Here is a 24,040-nt window from a genome sequence, read left to right as displayed (position 1 = left end):
TGTGGTCTGCACCACGACGCCTGAAGTCAGGCCTCCTTGACCTGGTGCCAGAGTGTAGGTACTTCCTGACCGCTGGCAGTGCATCGAAGTCATGCAGTGTTGGACCATCTGCAGAGATACGCACGCGAGGGGGCGGGGACTAGATTTTCCGCTTCAGTCAGCGGGGCGTGGAGCTTGTTTATTTTCAGCTGACGAGTTACTTCTGCAGCCATTATTCTAGGCGCACGTATTAATTTTCGCTCATTTTTTTATTGGCGCACCGTGCGATCGTATCTCAAAACAGTCGCACTACCGAAATTCTCAGGCGCATGCGACCGTAATTCAGTCGCAGTCACGAGCCCTGTTGCACCCCCTTTTACAAACCATGCACGGTACTTTATATTAGTATAACTGTTGATCAGAACATCTAATCAAAGTAATAAATACCTAAATAATAAATCTAACTCAATTAAACATCATACTCAACATAATTAATGACAAATGTGGAATTGTCTGTAAACCGTTCCCATTAAAGCTAGAGGACCTTGATGATATTTTATTGAGATTTTGTTGATGTCTGTTGTGTTGTCTTTTTAGGATGATTTGTCAGAGAATGCCGATCTCTCTGCCAGCAGTGACAGTCTGGTGGAGAAGTCTTCAAAGGTCAGACATGAGGTTCACTTGATTTCGTTTCAGGCTTTGATTTAGTCCTGAATCTGAGTTCAGGTAGTAGTTGATCCCTTTGAGTGTTTACATTTCTGTTAATCCCCCATAGGGTGGAGTAGCGGGAAAGATCCTGAAGAACCCTTTCACGTCATCAGCTCAGGTAAAGTTTTTCTCACACCAAGTCAAACATATGAAGTAATCAAACCTGTCACCACTGTAATCTTTTGATGTGGTTTTGAGATTGTTTTGCAATTAGTACTTACGGCGATTTATGTTACATTAGGATAAAGACAAAACTGAATCATCTGCAAGTTCAAATGAAAATACCCATCTTACTGAGAAGCCAAAAGCTAAACAGGTGAGTTTTTCTAAGTGAATCTGCTCAGTTTGTCTTAGTTTCTGAACCAAATAAACAAAAAAACATTAAAGAAGAAAAGATTATTTAAGCTCAAATTTTCTTCCATTGATGATGAAGCGTTTGTAATTTGTTGAAAGTGTAAAAAAATGAACAAAGCACACTCTTTCTTAGCAAGGTTATTATCGTTAACGAATACTAATGGAATGACGAAAACTAGAATTGTAAAAATATTTTCATCAACTGAAATAAATAAAAATTATTATTAAAAGAAAAAAACAATAACTAACTGAAACTGTATTGTGTGCTTGCAAAACTAACTAAAACGTATAAAAATTACGGATAAATTCCCTTAGTTTTCGTCTTTGTCAACATCGGGTTGATACGAAAGCGATTTATTTCACTCCAGCAATTTTAGCTAGCGGCCCGTACGACACTTCACGGTCCGTCACTTGTCGTTTACTTCTTCTCGTCTCCATGAGTGGGAGACGAGAAACATGGAGACTAAAGTTGGGAGAAAGCAGCAGAGTCCTGTCTGGGATTTATTTGAATACGACGGCAAAGAAGATAAAGATATGACAAAACTAAAATTAATACTAAAACTAAATTAAAACTAAGCATTTAGAAAAAATTTAAACTAATAAAAACTAGCAAACCTGCTCTAAAAACAAATTAAAACTAACTGAATTAGAGAAAAAAAAAGTCAAAAACTAAATAAAACTAAACTATAATGAAAAATCCAAAAACTATTATAACCTTGTTTCTTAGTTCATAAAGGGAAATCTTTCGCCTCTGGACAAAATGTATACAACTTTAACTAACCTTAATGTCTTTACATCCATTTGTGCATATCATCAGCTTAAACAGCAGAACGCTTGTCTTTTCAGAACGGTTGGAGTGCCATGATGAAGAGTACTTTCTACTCAGACACACATGTAAGAGGTGACATGTATTCATACAGTGATTGTATTTTCTAAAGTAGTCAAACAAATATGATCAAATCCTACATGTATTAATTACCACTACTACTGTACTATGTTATTATGCATCAAATGTTTTCTCTTTATGTAGGAAAGGAGCTCAGACTCCGACAGCGAGGAGAATGTGGATGATGGAGACAGCCATCATGCTAATAAGCAGGTTTGTGAGGTTTTTCAGGTTTTCTCTTCTGTTCCTTGGTTTAATTCAGTTGCATCTGTTCTTAAATTATTTTTATTTTATTTTGTCCTTTATTCAGAGTAAACTTGCAGGAGCGATGACAAAGTTGAATCCATTTAAATCAGCAAACAAGGTAAAGATGTATTTGATAGTTACATGGAGCTTAAAAAATCACTTGTATTCAAATTTAATGCACGTTAACGACAAGCAAGTTAATGTTTGTTTTAAAATTGTACCTTTTTTTTGTATGTGGTTTGTACGAGAAGCAGACTGACTCAAACACTGAGAATCCACCTTCAGTCAGTGAAAAGCCATCAGGCAACAACAGGTACTGTGATATTTACTTGTTCTTCTTTTAGTCAACGATGGCTACATGTTTTTCACATTGATGGGATTTTTTTTTATTTGTTGTTAGTCAAAGAGAAGTTTACTTCTTCACATTCATGCTGTCACTGGTTATTGTCGTCTAATGTAAACTGATAAGTAGGCCTGTAACGGTACACATACCGAACCGTTTCGGTACACACCTGTTTGGTTCGGTACACAGCTGTACCGAAACGGCACAGAATGTTGAGAAAAGAAAAAGGAACGAAAAGGCGTCGTTCGATCCGGAGCTTTAAATCCGTGCAAGTTCCGTCAGTACGGGCTCAGGTGAAAGACAACAACGAGGAAAGAGACACTATAAGACAGATGTTGTTTGGCCCCTAGGAACTACGGTAGTTCTAAAACACTGACACTATATCCCCCCCCCCACACCACACACACACACACAAACAAGCTGTATAATAGAGGAATAGAACCCGGGAGTTGGAAGTTGTAAAGGAGTTGAAAGGATGTAAAGTTTCACTTTCATTTCACGCCAGCGTTAGTTATTACATTAGTTATAGACCGAACCCCCATGTATCCAAAACTGGGAAACTGTAGTGCAGCAGCATGACAAACAGTAAAAATACAATGTAAGAACAAAAAGTAGAACACAAGAGCAAACACAGAGCATACATAATAAATTGGAAGTATAAAACAAAAAGAAATCTGGACAATCAAACAGTAAGGTGTAACAATAACTGTAATGTGCAAAGTAAAATGAAATTTTTCAGTACAGTGCATAAATAAGTGTAAAGCACAAAGTGGAAATATGGTTATAAGATAAGATATACTTTATTGATCCCCCAAGGGGGAAATTCAAATGTACAGTGGCACAAGACAATGTGTATTAAATGCAACAGAAAAATTAAAAAATGCAAAAATATAAAAATTGGTTGAAGTAACCAAAAAAAAAAAAAAACCATAAAGGTACTTATAATAATAATTGTAAAGTAATAAGTGTACAAGTGAGTGACATTGACAATGACATTATGACTGGAGTTTTCACATCAGACTGAGGTGAGTTTATTGTACAGTGAACCGGAATGTTTCCTGTGTTAAGTCCTGCACTGTGTCCCTCCCTCTTAGGGTGGTGTGGTTGGAGCCATGAACAAACTGTTTGTTCACCGATCTGCTAATAAAGTAACTACACTGTTGGATGTGTTTGGTGACGGTGGTGGGATGATTTTTTACTGTAGCTGACTGGGATGATATTAATGGTGATTATTTACCTTTATTTAAACAGGAAGTCCCATTGAGATTAGCCTGGCTATCTAGGCCAGGTCTCTTTTGCAAGGGAGACCTGGCCAAGGTAGCAGCTATACAAAGTCGCAACTATATAAAACACATACATGATACACAATGAACAATAAAACAGAATAACACTTACTCAACCATAAAAGGCCTCTCAGGAAAAACAGTGACATTCCTCCGTCACTGCATTTTCAATGATACTTTTAAAATCATTAACAGAGATGAATGTTTGTAATTTAAGACTTGATTGATTTTGTACTTCTTTATGTATTAAATACTTGTTTTTTTTTTAATGTATGAAAGTTTGTGTCTGTAACTATTTAATGTACTGCTGCCCATCTTGGCTAGGACACTCTTGGAAAAGAGATTTTTAATCTCAATGAGGTTTTCCTGGTCAAATAAAGGTAAATAAATAATAAGAGGATTTTTTGAAGATTATTCCATGACCATGGAGCATGGTAGGAAAAGGCCGTTATGCCAAAGTCTGTGTGTCTGTGATGGTGGAGCTGGCATGGAGTTGGTGTTAGATTGTGCTGTGTCCTGAATGAGGTTACCAGTGGTTTCATGTGTTTTAGCCTTATTCCTACAGACAGTAAGGGTTTTCATCAGAGCTAACCAGTGTGCATATATTGGTGTTACATGAGTGCACAGCTTATTTCTTTGTAGAAGTCTGAAAAAACTGATCTGCGTTTCATGAGGCTAAACTTGGAAATTTGTTAACTAAGAGTCCAACCGCTGCGATTTACCGTCGTTTTTACAGAAAGACACTGAAGACCCAGATACGCTCAAGGAGAACGAGAAGCAACTGGAGGAGAAACCGAAACCGGTCAGTCTATTTTTTGCATCACTCGGAGTCACCAGTGACCACACACACACCAACGAATGAACACACAGCTGATCACCGTCTGTCCGCCTCCTGTTCCGTACCTCCACCACATCCTCATCATCCCCTTACCGCCCTTCAAATCTCGCCGCTGCTCGTCAAACGCCCCGGTCGTCCCACTCCAGTGCACTGTGTGACTCTGTGTGTGTCCTTGTCAGGTCAAAGGCAACATGATCCAGCGAGAGAGGAAGGAAAGAAGTGAAACGCCACCAGTCCCACCCAGACCGACCTGAAGAGGTTGCAGTCAGCCGCCTACTGTCGTCTACTCCATGTGACACTATTCCCACTTTACAGTCAGTTTTTCTGACACTTATTGCCTTTTTAAACTGCATTGTCTTTCTGCAGGAGATGAAGAAACATCAGCATATGACAGAATAAAACTTAAAGGAACTGGAGATAAACAGGTATGGCTTAAACTTCTATAATTTACCACATTTTCTGCAGGTTGTCTGTATATTTTTGTAAGCATGCAATCTGTTGTTATTCAGAGTTACCCACTAGAGTGCAAATTAATCCTTGTATGTCAAAACTTGATAAGTGATTTAATACATTAGAGTAGCAACTCTGTGTTACCTACAAGACTGATGGTAAAATTCCACATGTTGTACACTTAAGGGTATAATTTTACAACAATATCTGTCCTTTGAAGGATAACAAAGACATGACGTCTGTAGAGAAAAAAGCACAACCTGCAAAAACTCCACTCATGCCTCCTAGACCATCAGAAGAGGTAAACAGCTGTGTCAGTCTGGGGTGTTTGTGTATCAGTGTATATATATCTTTGAGATGTTTACTGAACCCTTGAGAGATAATGACATTTTGATGATTGAATTTTTAGGGGATGAAGCAGAGAAAGAGCCATCAGGTATTTATCTGTTCATGGTTCACTGACAAGACTATATTTGCTGATATTCAGAAGCATTCTTCATGGTTATTTAGCTATAGCCTCTGATTGAAGTAATTTCTTTAAAACAGTGTATGACTTTAATCAAATTTTTTTTGTCAAATTTGTTTAACCCCAGTGATAGCCTAATTATCACTAATCTATTAGTGTGTCCATGCTTACGCGCCTGAATCACTTCCCTCATGGTGAACAACTTCGAAGATGACTCCATCATAAACACAGTCTGCTTGTTTACTTAACAAACCGAAACGTCACTTGGGCCTGTTTGGAAAATTTTGTTGTGAAGTGTATTGTGGGAATGGGAATTCCACGCAGCAGCAATTTTGCTGTCTCTTGGTGAGTGCTGAACCCAAATGTGGCCTTTACCTCCATCCACCAACTGTACTCATTCTTTAAAACACTGGTGGACTGGAGAATTTTATGTGTAACGATCTGGCTTGTTTCTTGCCAAATCTGTGAGAAACGGCTTTCACTTACTGCAATGCACTTTGAGACAAAATTTTCGAAAAGGCCCGAGTGATGTTTCAGTTTGTTATGTAAACAAGCGGACTGTATTTATGATGGAGTCATCTTCGAAGTTGTTCACTGTGAGGGAAATGATTCAGCTGTGTAAGCACGGAAAGACTAATGGTTTAGTGATAATTAGACTATCACTGGGGTTTACAGATTTAAAAAAAAAAAAAAAAAAAAATGTGATGAAAGTCATACGCTGCTTTAAAGAAAATAAAGTCAATGAAAATTGGTCTTAAGTGTTTATTACAGAAACACGTAAGTTTTTGTTTGAGTTAAGTGGTTAAAAATTCATGCTAATCTGTTTGATCTTGACCTTGTGGTTTGATGGTTGGTTTGATCAGACTTAAAATGTAAGTGTTCAGTTTGTGATATTTAATGGCATCTAGTTGTGAAGTAATAGGTTGCAGTCTGAATGTCTGTCACCTCTCACTAGTCTATGATGGTTATGAGAACAAGAAAAAACACAAAAGCCCTGTTAGACCTAGCATTTGTTCGGGTTTTTTAGTTACAGGGATATTAACTGTAATCCACACACACATAGCCAGTGGGAGTATGTACCATGACAAATCTATAAAATAGGGGAGAAGGAGAGGAAGCAGAGTCTGTTTAGAGCTACGACAGAAACATGGAAGGGAACTACTCTCTATGTAGATAAGGTGCTCATTATAATATAAAAATTAAGAAAAAAACAACAACATGATTATTATTCCCTCATTTCTGCTTTTAGATCTGAAACACTTCGGTTTAAAAGTTGCTCTTTTCTGGTGCAAAAATGTCATGACTTTAAAGAACTGACTTTAAAGGAGTGATATTTTGCTTTTTTAAAATGGAATTCTGCATTTTAAAACATTTCCCTGTGGTCTACATAAACTGTAAATGCTGTACTTGGGTCTGAATTCTTCATTAATTCAGCTCCACAGGTCCATCTTCAACCCTATCTCTGAATAATGACATCAGAAAGGTCATTTTGAGCGCTGGCCCTTTAAATGCACATGAGCCACTTCACGCCCCACCCCCTCCAGGTTGTTGGCTGTGCTGCTCTGTCCCGTTCAAACAACAACTGAACATTTTACATAATCAGCTTGAAGTTTAGACATATTTCCAGTATGACTACAACCGCTGCTGCTGACTAATAATTATGGCGTACTCAGAGAAATGTTCATCGCAAGTCTTGACCATATATTTGCAAATGTCATGACATAACTAGTTATAGACGTAACAATTAAGCAGGAGTTAAAACAGGTTGTAGAAATCCACTCGATTTTTGCCAGAATTAATATAAAAATAGCTTTGCAGCATGTGGAGGGTTCAAATTAAAAGTTTTTTTAACTGTTAGGGTCCAAATACACAAATAAATGTACCAAAGACTAATAAAAGTGTGTTTAGCAAAATATGACCCCTTTAAACCTGGAAGACTTACCTGAATATCTGCACATAATGTTTGCTAACAAGCAACTTTAATCAAATATTTTAACAGTTCTGTTTTTTTTTGTAAGTTCTAAAAGCATTGCCTTTACAATCCTAATGAAACAGTCGGATTTTTACAGAGCCAGTCAGATGATGAGGGCCTCAAAGATGACAAATCTGCTGAAACCAGGGAGGGAGACAAGGTCAGTAACAGTAGTTGGCAACAGTGTCACCACATTTTACTGAATATATTTTTCACCATATTACCAAGTTCATGCAGGCCTGTTGAAAGAGCCATTTTCATAGGAACTGGTTTTGTCTCTAATGTTTTGTATTCCAACATCTCCTATGAAATTAAAACCAAACAAAAAGCACTTGTGGTATTTAATGGAACAGGATGTAATAGTTCTAGTTCCTGCTTCCTTCTTATCAGAGGTTCTCACTCCAAAAACATGCAAATAACATGTATCACCTCCACTACTTCTGTTCAGCCTGAAGTAATTTACATTTTGTTTAATGATCTTATTCTACTCTGTTATTTGCAGCATGTTCTGCGTTTAGTTTGTTTTAATCAAGTTAAAATTCCCAATGACAAATTTGATGTTTTTTTGTTGTTTTTTTTATGGTTATACTTTTTCTACAGACTGGCTTATTCCAAATGCCCCATGAATCAGCTTTTACACCTTTCCTGTACAATTCTTTTAAATAATTTGCCAACTTTGGGATCACACCAGAATTTAGAATGACAGTTTTTGGCTGCACAGTGTGAGTCTGAGTGACTCAGCTGCTGGCAGGCCACTTTGATACACAAGAAACAGACATGATAATTTGTATCTGCAAAATCATTATTTATTCATTAATATATTTATTTATTGTAGTTTACCAAAGTTGTTCTTTTACCATGAGAGCAACTTGTGTAGCAGTGCATTTTAGCACACATGCTGTTTTTTATGCAACATTATCTGCAGCTGAAATCTAGTTTTTCCAGTTCTACTTTGCTATGTCATCTAACACATTGGCACGGTGCTCTGTTTTTTTTTTTTCCACACTAAGGTGAAAAAACACAAGCATCACAATCCGTTTATGCCACGCCCTGCAGCCAAGGTATATGGAAATCTGCATTGTTATTGACTAACAACTAAATGAGTTCACTTCATGCACATTGTTGACCCAGTTGGAACTTTTGTTTCATTTTAGAAAATAGTTGTTTTTTTTTCTTTGATTGTCATATTAACACATTTCACCCCCAAAATTTTGCTGTTATTGAAGGCTCAATCTGATGATGAAGGGCTGAAAGAAGAAGAAGGGGATGAGTCCTCAGCCAAAGAAAAGAAAGAAGATGAAAACGAGGACAAAGCAGAGGTTTTCATGTTTCGTCTCTTCCTGTTTATATTTACTGATCAATTAGCTGATTTTAGAAAAGTTTGACAACACATCCCTGGCATGAAAGTCAGCAGAACAACTACTGATTGCTGCTAAGAGCACATTTCAGATTTGAGGGTGTGTTATCTTCTGAGTGACACTGTGTTTGTTCTGTTTAGACCAAAGTCAAGAAACCTAAGAGACACAATCCCTTCATGCCCGACCCAAGGTATCACTGACACTGACATGCAACTTAAGGAGATTTATACTGAAACCATGATATTAAAATACTGGTAGAGCTGGTCATTTACATCATTTCAGAATGTTAAAGTCACACAAACACTTGGTCTGCTCCATTTGTACATCAGGATAAATGATAATCTGTTCATTGTTGTTGTTTTTTTTTGTTTTTTTTACAATGATTTGAATAGCAAGACACTGTCACATGTGGCTACCCATGCTTGTTATCAGTGTTTCTAGGTTTGTTTTTAGATGATTCGTAAAAGACCACCCACCAGAAACCAAGAAAATGGCTTGAAAGATAAGACTTTGAGAAACGAATACTGTACTACAGATGGGTTGTAAAATCTGACATATATTTCTGAGCTCTAATGGAAGATTAACCCTTTCACGCATGAATTATGAGAACCTTCATCAAGATTTTTTTGTCTAAAGTGTTTTTATTCCTCCTTAGGCATGAAAAACAATGTGATTGAGTTCTTTTTTTTATGTAGTTACAAAAATGTCCACTCAGCTACACCATGCATTTAATTTTTGAAGCACAGAAGCATGTATTTAAAACCCAATAGGGTCCAAACACAGTCACGTCACGTCAGAGAGCCAACTTTAATTGATCACCATTCCAACATTTATTTCAATGTAAAGTAGCTCCTTGTTTTGGATAATCCCTTATGGTCCAACTAAAGCAAAAATTAATTTAAAAGTAAAAATGTGGGTCATTTAGCAACACTAATTTGTCAGATTATCTCTAAAATGTCCTGTCAGAGAGATTTCAAATACAGTGTTTTGACCCAATAGCAGAACGTGATATGAAAAGATTGACATTAAAATATTTTAATGCTGCTAATGTGATGTTTTCTCACATTTTAACATATTCTAATACTAGTTATTACTCACTTCATGGAGATAACATGCAAAAAACCAAACTTTTTGTTTAAAAAAAAAAAAAAAAAAAAAAACTAAACAAAACTGGTAATTGCAGTCTAACAATTAACAATGATTTACCCTAAAACATGTTAGTGCAGATCAGGTTTTATTAAGAACAGCAAAGTTACAGTAATGGTCTGAACTGTAGTGAATGGGATGGTGCATAAGTGTCCACTGTGTTGGCTGATATGGAACTAAAACAACAAAATTCATGAATATACAAGAGAACAGCTGGAGAAGAACTGTCCACTGGAGGTGACCAGTATGCATGAAAGGGTTATCATTTTTAACCAAAGTTCTTCCTCCTCTTGTTTTGTAGCTGATCTTTGTAGTATACCGTATTGGTCCTGAATGTGCCACAGGTGTTCATTTAGGTTTAGATGTGGTCATAGTGGAGCTGAGCGGTACAGTGACTTATATATTGTCGTGATGGACACGACTAATTATCCAATCACAAATTCACATTTTTCTGTTCTCCCTCTTTTTTCCATCTTCATTATAATGCTGACAATGTATTTTCTATCACACAATTTGTTTTTGTTTTTTTCAGACTCCATCTGATGATGAAGGGCTGAAAGACGAAGAAGAAGTGTCTTCATCCAAAGAGGAAAAGAAAGACAATGAAAGGCACGGACAAAGCAGAGGTTTCCGACTAAGTTCTTCTGTTCCTGTTTTATTTATTGATGAAGTAGACTGACTTCACATGGCATATACTGCCTTGTCGTAGTCAGCAGTAAAAAAAAAAAAAAAATCAATGTTTTAATGCAGTTTTCTGCTGAGGACGATTTCAGAAGTGAGTATGCGCAGAGTAACTCTGATTCTGGTTTATGCTTTTCAGACCAAAGTCAAGAAACCTAAGAGACACAACCCCTTCATAGCCTCGAATCAAGGTAACATTGAAATGTGTAACTTGTACAATGTAATGCTTTATTGCAATTAATTTTACTGCGAACATATATACACACACGCATCCCTTAAATTTTTGTGATCATTCTGTGTACTCAATATCACATTCATATCTGCCCTAAAGGAAACCATCTTAGTATATAAACATGTCAAACAATCCAGTTTTATTTCATTAGACAAGAAAGGAAAGCCTTTCATTATACTCTTTTAATCAGTCTGTCTGTGTTGAAAACAACTGAATCAGAATTCTCAGAAAAACCTATTTATAGAATAGAATAGAATAGGTTTATTGTCATTGAAAAATACAAATGGTATATTGCAATGAGATTTTGTTTACATCTCTGTAAAGTGACCTAAAAAACAGTTAACAGTACTAATCTAAATAAGCAGGAACTAAGGATAGTAAATGTACACTATGGATAGAATATATAATATAAATGAGTGTAAAATTTAACACGGTACAAAAACATGGCAATAAGTAGAAATATGTGTAGTGTTATACTTAAGATAGGGCTCAATTTGTGATGCATATGTTTTTCATATGTATATATCCAAACAGGAAACTCTTTTTCTCGCATTGTATTTTGATTTATATCATAGTCTTTGCTTCTGCATCACGTATACGACTTTGAACTGACCATTTAGACCACTTTGTTGAAATTACTGAAGTATATGATATGTACATGGTGTGCTAACATTCAGTGTGAATATATAAAGGTGTATCGATCCTTATCGGCCCAACATAGATTGTAGCCTATGACATAATTATACCATTCAGTGCATTTTTACTTTTGCAAGATACAGGTTTGAGTCTTAAATGTGTTTGGGTGTGTTTGTGTTTATTGGTTTCAGGCCAAAGTTATACAGAGATCGGCACAGGACGGAGCCGCAGAGGTAGCAAAATTAAACACGCCTTGTTCTTTGTTTCTTTTTTTTGTTTAAGCAGAAGATTTGCATTTTCTTTCTTCATTTCTTTCTTTTTTTCCTTGGGGACTGTCTTATTTCTTTCTTTCTCTCTGTCTGTCTCTCTTTCTGTCTTTATCTCTACATGTCAGGCATGTTTTGCGTGTGTCGACATGCAGTCTTACTCATCGCAGTGCGGGATTACAAAAGGCCTGTTTCAGTCATGTGACTCCACCCTGAAAACAAACCTCTTACAGTCACTTGCAGAGTTTCCCTCTGGGCGTTTGTTCATCTCCCAGCAGAGACTATTACAGCCAACATGTGTTTACTTCCTGCTCTGTTTTTCTGCCCCCTTTACCCAAACCCCACCCCATCAACACCATCGCACTGTGTTTGTGTCTGTCCTTTGCATGGAAAGACGAGATGAGATTAGACTGCTATGTGCCCAGACCTGTTTTTGGTTCCTTTTTCAACATGTCCATGGTAGATTTTGGCCCTTTTACTTCTGCAAAAACAGCAGAAAACAGACTCAGAATCCCTCTCACCAATACTTCCTCCAATTTTTTACAAAAAGTGAAACTGATGCTTCCTATATTACTTAATAAAAACTTGTTTCTTTCAGACAAAAAGTTCCCTGCTATTGACACATGAACTTTAATCTGTAATACTTCTCTTTCATTAGAATGAAGGTCCTAGGAGGACTTTGTTTGACCAGCTGGAGGACTACCGCATTAACTCTGCACAGCCTGAAAACAATGAGGTTGGTTTTTGACAAAGACTATGTAATTAATGATCCACCATTAACACGCAAACCCATAAACAATCTAATGCTTTCTTTTAGGATATGGAAAATCTCATGGAGTGGTGGAACACGGTGGAGTGTAAGTCCAGCACCCAGTGATTACATACTATTGAGTTACCTTCGGTGTACTCATTCCTGTTCCCTGAGTTGTCCTTGTGCATAAACTAAATCCCTGAATGATAGATAGATAGATAGATGGATAGATAGATAGATAGATAGATAGATAGATAGATAGATAGATAGATAGATAGATAGATAGATAGATAGATAGATAGATAGATAGATAGATAGATAGATAGATAGATAGATAGATGGATGCTTTATTGAGATGCCACATTAGACATCCACATTTTTATCAATGAATGATGAGACAAATTGACAATAATTTCTTCATACTTAAATTTCCTCAGCATGGGAAGACACGCCACAAATTGATGACATGACAGAAAAAGAGGAAGCCAAGTAAGTAAAGGCCTGAATGTGGGGTTTAAAGAGTCATTTCACACAAAGCACTATATGGTGCACACTTAAATTAAAATTGTTTTAAAAATTCTTTCTAAGGCAGAGATTTTGTTTGTGCTGCTCAAAACACTGAAATAAATAATTTAAGGACTTGAGTCTAGATAATCTTTAAAACATGCATTTTTGAAGAGACTTCAGTGATATTTACAGGTAAGTGACAAGTAACACAAAAAAGAAAAGGCTAAGCAGGCATGTTTCCATCTGTTTTGGAGCATAGATTGTATGATGGACATGATAGATACCGTTACCTCCCATTATATAAACCACTTGTGTTGCATTCTTGGTTTGTGACACAATCCGGGATAATGACAGAAATAGCTTCATCCCCTTCTCCACCTTCTTCTTTAGAAATAGAAGCAGCCAGTGAGTCATGAAAATTAAGTTAGCTATTCTAGTACTTAGTCAGAAGAGGTATTTCCCTGTCCCATTAAGCACAGTAAGTCTTAAAAAAAAACACCTCAACAAAGTGTAAAAATATGTATTTTATTTAACAAAATTGAGGCAGTTTTTATTAATTTTTATCTCTTCTGATACAGCACTTGCACATAAAAGAAAGTACCCTGCGCCATCTAATTATTTGTTTGATTTACAAATGAACACATCTGCGACCTTTCCTCTCTCAGGGCGTTTGCTGTGACGGCTGAGAAGCTGCAGAAGGGCATCCGTGTCTTTAATAAGCTGTTCTCAGAACGTGCAGAGAGTCTGTGGCAGCATGTCATCGACCTCAACTCCATCGCTGATGGCCTGGACAAGTTCAACAAGAACACGAAGATTGCTCAGATCACTGGCGGCTCCACCAGCGCCATTGGGGGTGTGGCCACCATCGCTGGCCTGGCTCTGGCCCCTGTCACTATGGGTACTTCACTGATAGTGACAGCAGTGGGCCTTGGGGTTGCCACAGCGGGTGGTCTGACCTCAGCAGGAGCTGGCATCTCCAACCAGGTCAACAATTCAATGGACCGTAAGAAGGTGGAGAAGATAGTGGAAGATTACCAGGAGAAGATGATCGACTTGAACAAGTGTCTCAAATTTATCAAGCAGGGTATCGAAAATCTGCGCAGGTTCGACCTGATTAAGATGAGGAAACACGCCTATAACCGGGACTTTCCTGCGCTCACTGCCAGCTTTTATGAGGATGGCGCCATGGTAGGAAAGGCAATCCTCATCAACGCCAATGAGATCATGCGTGTGGTGCAGATCGCCAATGTTGCAGGTAGCACAGCAGCCAGGGCTGTTCAGATCGCCAGTATGGCCACTGGTGTGCTCACTGGACTCTTCGTAGGTATGGACATCTACTTCGTAGCCAAAGACTCTAAAGAACTTAAGAAAGGTGCAAAGTCAGAGTTTGCTGCCAAAATCAGGGAAGTGGCTACACAGCTGCATGAGGGTCTGGTGGAGCTCAACAGCATCCGAGAGGAGCTCCAGGCCACCACAACGCCAGAAAACGAGGACCAGGCTCCAGACAAAGACAAGAAAGACAAAGAGGACAAATATGACAGTTCAGAAGAAGATGAAATCGACCGCATTAAAAAAGCCATCAAAAAGGACATAGAGAGCAGAGAATATGTTTGAACAAAAGCTTAACTGGAAAAGGCCTTAAACTGTGCTGCATTGTATTGTCAAGGTTTCAAGGGAACATTCAGACAGTCACATCCCCGAGCAAAATGTTTTCCCTCATGTCTGAAAATACCTGAAAACTGATGCATTTTTAACAATTATATTCATTTAGAAAGGATCACATAGGATAAGGTGATTTTTAACCGATTAGTTCATATGTGTTGACATAGATAGTTTGTAAACCTACTAGACATTTTATTTAGGGAGATGTCTTCCTGAATCTGATCAGCATTACACTACTGGAAGTAACTGTGGTAGAAAAGGTTTCATATCTGCTTCTCTGGTGACTGTTCCAAAGAGGAAAACTGCCATGTTGTGTTTGTGGACAGAGATTTAAACAAATACTACTGATGAGATATGAAAAGTAGAGTTTCTTCTAGACTTAAAAGTGAGTTATATTGAAACACTCTGACTTTTACTGACCTGGTTTAAATACGAACTGCACATAAAGGGGATATGGTGGAGTGCCTTTTTTTTTTTTTTTAATGATGATGCCTTATAGATACAGTACGATGCATTATAGCATTAGGTTGTTTCCACATGTTGTTTTTCTGTGTTTCATGGCTGATTAACCAAATCTTTCCTCCATGACCTCACCTTTAGAGTTAGGAAATGTTAACTGCTATGAGATATGCTTCAATGAAGATCTTGATCTGACAGTTAAAGTAGATAGTGTTTTTTTTTTAAATCTAAATAAAATGACAAGTGGCAGAAAAATTAACCAGTAGAAAAAAATAGGCTTTAATTCCACTTTATTAGTTCTATGCTGTGATAATTAATTGGAAAAGTTGTATTTATATTCTGTCCTACCAGGTGTTTTCTGTAGTTCAGATGGGAAAATATTTGTTATTATACGAAGGAACATAAATCTCTCTAAATATATAAAGCTATAACACTAAAAGACAAAGCAAATCTCAAAGATAAGAACCAGCAGGAGTTTGTCAAGCTGTTTCTCATTTCCTTTCCTCAGATCACTATTTTGTAGATTTGATAAGTCTGCACACTCTGAGATTTGTTTAACAAACCTCTTATTTATTTTTCACGTCTGTTCCGGGTGGGTTTATTTATTCAGTTATATGTGCAATATTAAAATATATCGGCCATAGACCTCTGTTTAATAAATGTAAATGGGAAACTATTGTTAAAGGTCAAAGACATATTTTGCCAATCTATGCAATTTTAAAGGCCTTTGTTGCAGGTGAGGAAACACTACGTTTACCTGTGCTCCTTCTGTGCGCTGCTGAAGTGGTGTTTGCTTAGTTGATAACCTGGGTAAACTTGTTCAGCAAATTGTCCTTCAGCCTGTCTCCTTAAAATTTTCATGACTAATGTAGACCTACATGGAGGTTGTTGCCATAATAAATGATTTCAAACTTTTAATGTTTTACCAGTTATGAGAGAAGGGTTCACTTTTTTTAATGTTAGTGTTGTATAAAATTGGAAAAAAAAAAATCAATAAAAATATCTATTAAATTTCGTTTCCATTGCCATTTTGTTAAATTAAAGAAACGTTGATTCTCTCCATCTGAGATATTTTCTCTCTTTAAAAAAAAATCCTAATGAAACAATAAATTAATGATCTCTGGGTGAATTTAATCCCATGCCACAGTATTGTACTGACATGTGCAGCATGTGGACTGGATTTCCATTACTCTGTGTGTCCTGACAACAGCCAACATAATTACTGCTCTCTTCTATTTTCCTCTTGCTTATTCACTATTTTATTTTTAACATGCCAGCTAAAGCAAAAGGCTGGTTGTTGATGTTTGTGAAACCTTAAGGCACAGCTGTCAAACATGCGGCCCGAGGGCCAAATTCAGCCCACCAAAGGGTCCAGTCCGGCCTGTGGGATGAATTTGTGAAATGCAAAAATTACGCTGAAGATATTAACAATGAATGGTGTAAAAACCATTTTAATTCAGGTTCCATACAGACACATATAGACCAATTAGATCTCATTTGGGTCAGACCAGAAAAATACTGCCATAATAACCTATAAATAATGACAACTGCAGATTTTATCTTTGTTTTACTACAAGAAAAAAAATAAAATTACATGAAAATGTTTACAGTAACAAACTATCCTTTTACAAAAAATGTGAATAACCTGAACAAATATGAACAATGTGGAATGTCTTGAGAAAAGTAAATGCAATTTTATCAATATTATACCTGTTACTACAGGGGTGTCAAACATGTGGCCCGGGGGCCAAATGCGGTCCGCCAAAGGGTCCAGTCCAGCCCTTTGGATCTTTATGCAAAGTCAAAAATTCCAGTCTTGAATTGAATTAAGAAAAAAAAAAAAAAATTAGCTTGAATTAAGCAAAAAAACCCAAAACATTCAATTAAGTAAAAAAAAACCAAAATCTTAAATTTAGCAAAAAATCTTGAATTAACAACTTCAAATTTGCTTCTTTGTTTTAGTGCAAAAAAAAGCATTAAATTATGAAAATATTTACATTTACAAACTATCCTGTAACAATAAAATGTGAATAACCTGAACAAATATGAACAACCTGAAATGTCTAAAGAAAATTAAGCACAATTTTAAGTATTTTCTGCCTGTTCTTCAGTGTTAGTGTCTTTGTAGATTTGATCCATAATGCACATGTAGAAATGATAAGTTGTGGCTTAATATAGTTAAAATTGCACTCATTTTTCTCAAGAAATTTCAGTTTTTTCAGGTTATTCACACCTTTTTTGTTTGGATAGTTGATAAAAGTAAGTATTTTCATAATTTAATGGGTTTTTTTTTTTGTTTGTTTGGTTGTTTTTTTACCCTAAAACAAAGACAACTAGAAGCACTCGGACAGCGCAGACCTCCGCCAAGGCTGATCAGTGCCCCCCCCCCCCCTGATCACCACCAAAATTTAATCATTTCTTCCTTATCCCATTTCCAACAAATCCTGAAAATTTCATCCAAATCTGTCCATAACTTTTTGAGTTATGTTGCACACTAACGGACAGACAAACAAACAAACAAACAAACAAACAAACAAACCCTGGCAAAAACATAACCTCCTTGGCGGAGGTAAAAATTTGGAATTGTCATTATTTATATATTATTATGTTTTGTTTTGTTTTTTTACTAGTCCGGCCCACTGGAGATCAAATTTAGCTGAATGTGGCCCCTGAACTAAAATGAGTTTGACACCCCTGTGTTACTAAATGTTTTGTGTATTTGTAATTGTAATGTAACTTGTAATCCACGTGTGTAAATGATAAACTGAGACAGAATATTGTTAAAACTGCACTTGTTTTTTTCTTAAGATATTTCAAGTTGTTCATATTATTCAGATTTTTAAGGAAATGTTGTAGATGTAAACATTATCTTAATATAATTTTACTTTTTTCACTGGTATTATTTTACTGGTCCGGCCCACTTGAGATCATATTGGGGTGAATGTGGCCCCTGAACTAAAATGAGTTTGACACCCCTGCCTTAAGGAATCCTTTGGGAAAGTCATCCCTATTATCTCCCACAGGTACACCTTAAAGAAGCCACGCCCCGTTCCCAGGTGCGTTCTGTGGAAACCATCAAGTACAGGAAATCTTCTTATCTCCGGCTCCGACGGGCAGGTGAGGTGGTGAACTTTGATGTTACCTCTTACTCCTTTTTAACTCTTATCAAATGGAGGGGTGGTAAATTCAGGAGCCACCTTTTTATGTACCAGTTTATCATTTATCTTGGAGGATGTTTGAATACAGAAGCTCTGAAGGTGTGCTCTGCTCTGAGATGCTTTGTTTGAGTTGACCGTGTTGCCTTTAAATGGTGTCGGAAACTTTGTCAAAGCGTGTCAGTTGTTTGCTAATTATGAACAGAATTAGCAACTGGGTTTGTGTGCTTTTCAGGTTGAGAGGCATGGTTAGTAATGATTCATTCTGATTATTTTTCATACTTTAAGAAGACCTTTTTCTGTAGGTTTGCGTAAATAATTTGACATATTAACAAACACGTTGCCGGTATTCAAAGCTAAAAATGCATTAGGCTATTAAAGGAGTCAATGACACTGTGTTTTGTCCTGAAAAGTTATTATTAATCCCCATGTGAATTTACAAAAATAACCGGTGATACTGTACTAATAATATTTTTTCTTGATGTAAAAGCAGATTAGTTAAACTCAGGTTTTACAAAATACTATATCATATCAAATCAATTAAAAAAAATTAAAAGATAAAAATAATCAGTTGTTGTCTGAGTAATTTGAATGAATCCAATCTGAATTTAGGCTTGGTATAAGAACTTGGCTGCTGTAAACTGGGAGGTGACCGTTTGGAGCACACATTTCGGAGCCTGTTAGGAAGGCCATGAACGCCTCATTCGTGCAGATGTTTTTGTGCGGGTGGTGAAGTTAAAAACTCCTGGGATTGAGTGGACAGTGAAGGAGACGCGAGGACTTGTACATACGTTTTTATTAGTTGTAAAGTGAATAAGAAGTATCTTCCAACTATCGGTAGGTGAAACATTCGGTCTGAAAACAACGTGACATTATTTATATAGCAGCAGAGAAGTTTATATGTCATAATTTCGACTCAGTTTAGCTTCATATGTCGTGTTTTTATCAGCTTTTAACAGTTTGCTAGCTTAAATTTTTCGCTCTGTAAGCTAACTTTATGTCAATAAGTTGGATAAATGATGACTTAAAAACACCAGAATGAAGTTTTAGGAAATGTGTGAATACTAGTGGCTAGTGTAAATACAGGACGTGTTTTAATACCATACTATTGAAGTGACAAGTGCTATAATCCGTTGTAGTAACGCCAGTGAACACTACATTTCGTACATTTTAATCAATTTGCGTTAATAGTTTGTATAGCCATAAGTCATTTAAAAACTTTGCACGAAAAATAAGTACCAGGCTGCATTTGTAAATAAGAATCTGTTCTTAATTGCTTGCCTGGGTAAATAAAGGTTAAAAAAAAAAAAAAAGTTTGAGAACGTGTAATTATGATGTACTTCTATCAGTGCATTTTTCAGCAAAGCACATTGTTGTACATAAACTAAGTGTCTTCAAGTCTGTGACATTAATACATGATGCACAAGAGCAAAGAAACAAAAAAAAAAAAAAAAATTTAGGAACATGCTGTAATTGTTCTGTTTTTAACCCCATTATCATCTTTTGTACACCTGTATTTCCTCTTGATAACAAATGAACCTAATTTACAAGTAGACCTAATCCTATTAACCCATAAAGACCCAATGCTACTTTGGTGGCAATTCTCAAATATATTTTTCTCTCTATTTAACTTATCTTAAGTGATTTATCAGTGTAAATTAGGTATTTTCTTATATTTAATCTGCAGATCATGTTGATGTTCATTAAAAGTCAGAGTACATCTAAAGGATCTTAAATCAAAAACAGAGAAAATTGAAGAAAAAGTGATATTTTCCACAAATATATTAATAACTAAGCATAAAACAAGTGTGTCCATCCATTAGTATTGACCTAACTCCATGGGTTTTACACCATCAGACTCAATAAAGTACAGAACTGTTTATTCAGGGACTGCATCCACTTTTTAATCAAATCAAACCCTGACTGTCATGATTTAAGGACTGACTTGGATTTTACCAACTTAAGCCTTGGTCCTGTTTGGAAATTAACCCATAAAGACCCAGTGCTACTTTTGTGGCAATTCCCAAATGATTTTTTTTCTATATTTAGCCTTTCTTGTGTGATTTATCACCATTTATTGTCATATTATCCTCTGTATTTCGTGTTTGTTCCGGTGAAAATCTGGTATTTTCCTATATTTAATTCATTGATCGTGTAGATCAGGGGTGTCAAACTCATTGTAGTTCAGGGGCCACATTCAGCCCAATTTGATCTCAAGCGGGCCAGACCAGTAAAATAATGACTTAATAACCTATAAATAATGACAAATCCAAGCTTTTCTTTTTGTTTTAGTACAAAAAAAACCCCAATTAAATTAAGAAAATATTTACATTTTACAAAAAAGATGTGAACAACCTGAAAAAACAGAAATTTCAATTGAAAAATTAGTGCAATTTTAACAACATTATGCCTCAACTTATTATTTATACATGTACATTGCACACAATGTTGCATAAACTTTTGGTAACAGGCAGAATATTGTTAAAATTTTGGAGTTTGGAATTAAAATAAGAACAATTTCTACAATATTCCATCTCTTATTATTAGCACAACTACAGATCACAGTGGATCCATAAATGCACAAAACATTTGGTAACAGGCAGAATATTGTTCAAATTGCACATTTCGGGTTGTTTTTATTTATGTACTTCTTTGAATTTTATTGTGAAAGAAGAGTTTTGTAAATGTGAATATTTTCACAGTGTAATGTAGTTTTTTTTTTTTTTTTCGCTTAAATTTTTTCCACATAATTGTTCACAAAGAAAATTTGTAGTTGTCAATATTTATGGGTTATTGTGTTTTTATTTTTACTGTAGATCACATTGGTCTGTATGTGGAACCTGAACCAAAATGAATTTGACAACCTTGACTGTTAAGGTTCATTGTTGCACTTTCATCCTGTGGGCCAGATTGGAACCTTTGGCGGACCAGGTTTGGCCCCTGGGCCGCATGTTTAACACCTGTGTTGTAGAGGATGACGGTGTTTTGCACATTCACTACAGAGCCTCTGAACGTCCAAATGGGTCATATCTGATGGCCATGAAAAGACGACAAACTGTATTTTACATCAGTAATTTGCATGGATTGATAGGATTAATGGATCAACAGGCAGTAAACATTTTACATCAGTAGATAGTTTTGGTCATCAGTGGCTTTTCGGGTCTTTGTGGGTTAAGGATAACATTGCTCCTTTTTAGTACTTTAATAGTGAGCCAAAAAAAGAGTGTGTATGCAGATTAAAGCCTGTAAAAGTGTGTGCTGTCTAACACTGCGATACACAAAGTAAATGAAGGAGCCACTCACAGCTGCAAAACATTACAGCTGATTGTAGCTATTTTTATATTTATTATAGCTCGTTTTAACTTAGGGGCATGAAGTTGTACACAGCATCTGGTCCTTAAAATGCCATATGTTAAAGAGGAACTCAGCTTTTATTAATTCCACTGACTAGTTAAACCTGTGCTTTATGCCATGTTTAAATGTTATAACAGGAACAGTGTTTCTGAAAGCAGAATTTCAACCTTGAGTGTTTGATTTCAAAACAGCTGATGCGAGTTGGTTCAGTTAACTCTGATTATATTAATTCGGAATCAAGCATGTGCCTGGTAAATGGAAAAAAGACAGACATCATTAGTGTTTGGACTGCATGTGTATTTTTCTCAAAAAGCAAGGAGCCCTTATGCAGCAGTAAACATTTATTATCATTCATTCTTTCATCTTCTCAATCCTGTGTTTTGGGCAAAGGCGGGGTACACCCTGGTCATGCCAGACATCGCCAGTTCATCACAGAGATGACGTATAAAGACAAACAACTAATCAATCTCACATTCAAACCTATGGGCATTTTTTAGGGTAAAGAGTACCTAGAGATTACCCACAGAAACACAGAAAGGACATGCAAACTCCACTACTAACTTATTTGCTGGCCATTCCTTCATTAAAGGATTGCTATAAATGGTCAGAGGCTGAACATTCAGGTATAACCAAGCCTCAAAAAACACCAGAAGGCTATGCAGGCTCATATGATTTTAGTAACTTGCAGTTAAAAGAGTGTCATGTTCATATTGAATATAATTTGGGCCTCTCATGTTAATTTAAGATACATTTAAGCATGCTTACTTATATTAACATATTTTTACATAATTATTTCTTAGTGTGATTCTGCATGTCATGGCAGAGATATTTATTTACTGAGCACATGTCTGCGGTATTGTATTTTTGTATTATTCAATATTTAACAGAGATTCAAATTAGGCTATATTAAGAAACATGTATAGTGTCAGATGTGCACAATGTAACATAAATACCTTTAATGAAACGAAAATGAAAATTTTGAGGTATTATTCTGAATCTAGATTGTGTTTTTTATATTTAATGTGTGAATGCAAGGCTTGAGATTGCACTTCAAATAGATCACAATAGGCACATTAAAATGGTGAAGTACTAGGTTGTAAGTTGGTCAACAGGCTTAAACTTAACAACTTCTAAAAGCATATGTGATCTTTATCTCCTAAACTACGTTTGTAGTTTGCCCTATGACATCATCTGTCTGGAGTGTGTTGTCATTGTAACTGAATCCAAGTTAAACTGAACTCGTAGTTAAACTCAAACCCTCAGTTTTCTTCAACTCTGAGTTAATGGATCCTGAATTTTCACATTTTTCACACATTTTCTGGAAAAGGGTCCTTGTTTGTGCGGTGTCAAAGATGTGTTCACAGTGGCAATACTCTGACCATAAACCTACACACACATGTTCAAACATGGATTGAGTTCAGACTAAATGTCTCTGTGTTACAGAAACAGGCAGGATGGAGGCGTGTATGGTAAAACCAGAAGTCAAAAAGAAACCCAGGCCGGTGAGAACGCCACAACCACCTCACAAACATTTAGTATTGATATTCACTATATTCATCATAATAATAAACTTTTTAAGTAGGCCTGGGCAATATGGTTAAAAATTGTATAGTGATAGCAATTTTTGCATCACTTGATTCTGCTAATTATCACAATAATTTTCAAATCAGTACTTCTGTCACAATAATTATCATTATTGTTTTATCATTGAGCCTTATCTCAGAAATCAACACAGTATATAACTGATGAAGTGATTGTGTGTCTCATCACCCCCATTTTTTCTCTGTTAACAGCCAAAACCTCCTCCAAAGCCCCCCGAGGTACTGTAACAAAGCCAAAACTTTCATTGCAGTAGTCAGTCATGAGAATGTCAAAATATATTTTAAAAAATCCAAATAGATTATTTTAAAATTTGAATCCCTCTTCCCAGATAAAAAGACCTGATAGTGGCATGGTGGAGAAACCAACTCCTGTGGTACCTCAACGTCCTGCAGACGCTGTAAGTCCTGATGAATTAACTTTTCCTCCAGTGTTTATTATCTGACCATTAAAAGTTCTGAAACATTAAGGGTTCATGAGTAATTCTGCCAAATCCCTTATGATTTTATTCAGTATTTGATATCATAACTGGTTGGTTCTTGTTAAAAGTATGCAAAGTAGTTTGTAATATTTGCAGGAATTTTGCAATTATTTTAATATTTTATGAGACTAAGAAAGTTTAACCAGGTTTTTCTGGCCTTTGTTCAGGAGCTGACTCACACACAGTACAGGATGAAGAGATCAAGCAAAGAGGTATTTACATTGTGGC

General features: G+C 36.2%; 2 protein-coding genes across 2 annotated transcripts in view; both read left to right on the top strand.

Annotated features, from left to right (window-relative positions):
- The first annotated feature begins 4,816 nt into the window (after positions 1–4,816).
- Positions 4,817–16,226, top strand: apol1 (apolipoprotein L, 1). The gene is made up of 13 exons (XM_030161244.1): positions 4,817–4,895; positions 5,004–5,062; positions 5,308–5,388; positions 5,497–5,523; positions 7,623–7,685; positions 8,530–8,586; positions 8,752–8,844; positions 9,024–9,073; positions 11,787–11,811; positions 12,503–12,580; positions 12,662–12,701; positions 13,033–13,084; positions 13,768–16,226. Exons 3-13 carry the CDS (start codon positions 5,320–5,322, stop codon positions 14,714–14,716), a joined length of 1,503 nt encoding a protein of 500 aa, XP_030017104.1. The 5' UTR covers positions 4,817–4,895; positions 5,004–5,062; positions 5,308–5,319; the 3' UTR covers positions 14,717–16,226.
- LOC115436878 (myb-like protein X) overlaps positions 16,102–24,040 on the top strand; it is a 65,972-nt gene continuing 58,033 nt past the window's right edge. The window contains exons 1-6 of the mRNA XM_030159851.1: positions 16,102–16,107; positions 18,247–18,340; positions 23,176–23,234; positions 23,526–23,552; positions 23,663–23,731; positions 23,980–24,024. Coding sequence (XP_030015711.1) covers positions 16,102–16,107; positions 18,247–18,340; positions 23,176–23,234; positions 23,526–23,552; positions 23,663–23,731; positions 23,980–24,024 — 300 coding nt within the window. The remainder of the gene's footprint in view (positions 16,108–18,246; positions 18,341–23,175; positions 23,235–23,525; positions 23,553–23,662; positions 23,732–23,979; positions 24,025–24,040) is intronic.

Source organism: Sphaeramia orbicularis, chromosome 17 (assembly GCF_902148855.1).
Source record: "Sphaeramia orbicularis chromosome 17, fSphaOr1.1, whole genome shotgun sequence".
Lineage (NCBI taxonomy): Eukaryota > Metazoa > Chordata > Actinopteri > Kurtiformes > Apogonidae > Sphaeramia > Sphaeramia orbicularis.
Note: the sequence above shows the minus strand (reverse complement) of the source record. Positions and strands in the feature narration are given on the sequence as shown.

Coding starts and splice junctions, on each gene's coding strand:
- apol1 (XM_030161244.1), top strand. CDS start 5,320: ATGACGTCTGTAGAGAAAAAAGCACAACCTGCAAAAACTCCACTCATG. Junction 9,074..11,786: donor CCCTTCATGCCCGACCCAAG/GTATCACTGACA, acceptor AGTTATACAGAG/ATCGGCACAGGACGGAGCCG. Junction 13,085..13,767: donor ACAGAAAAAGAGGAAGCCAA/GTAAGTAAAGGC, acceptor TTCCTCTCTCAG/GGCGTTTGCTGTGACGGCTG.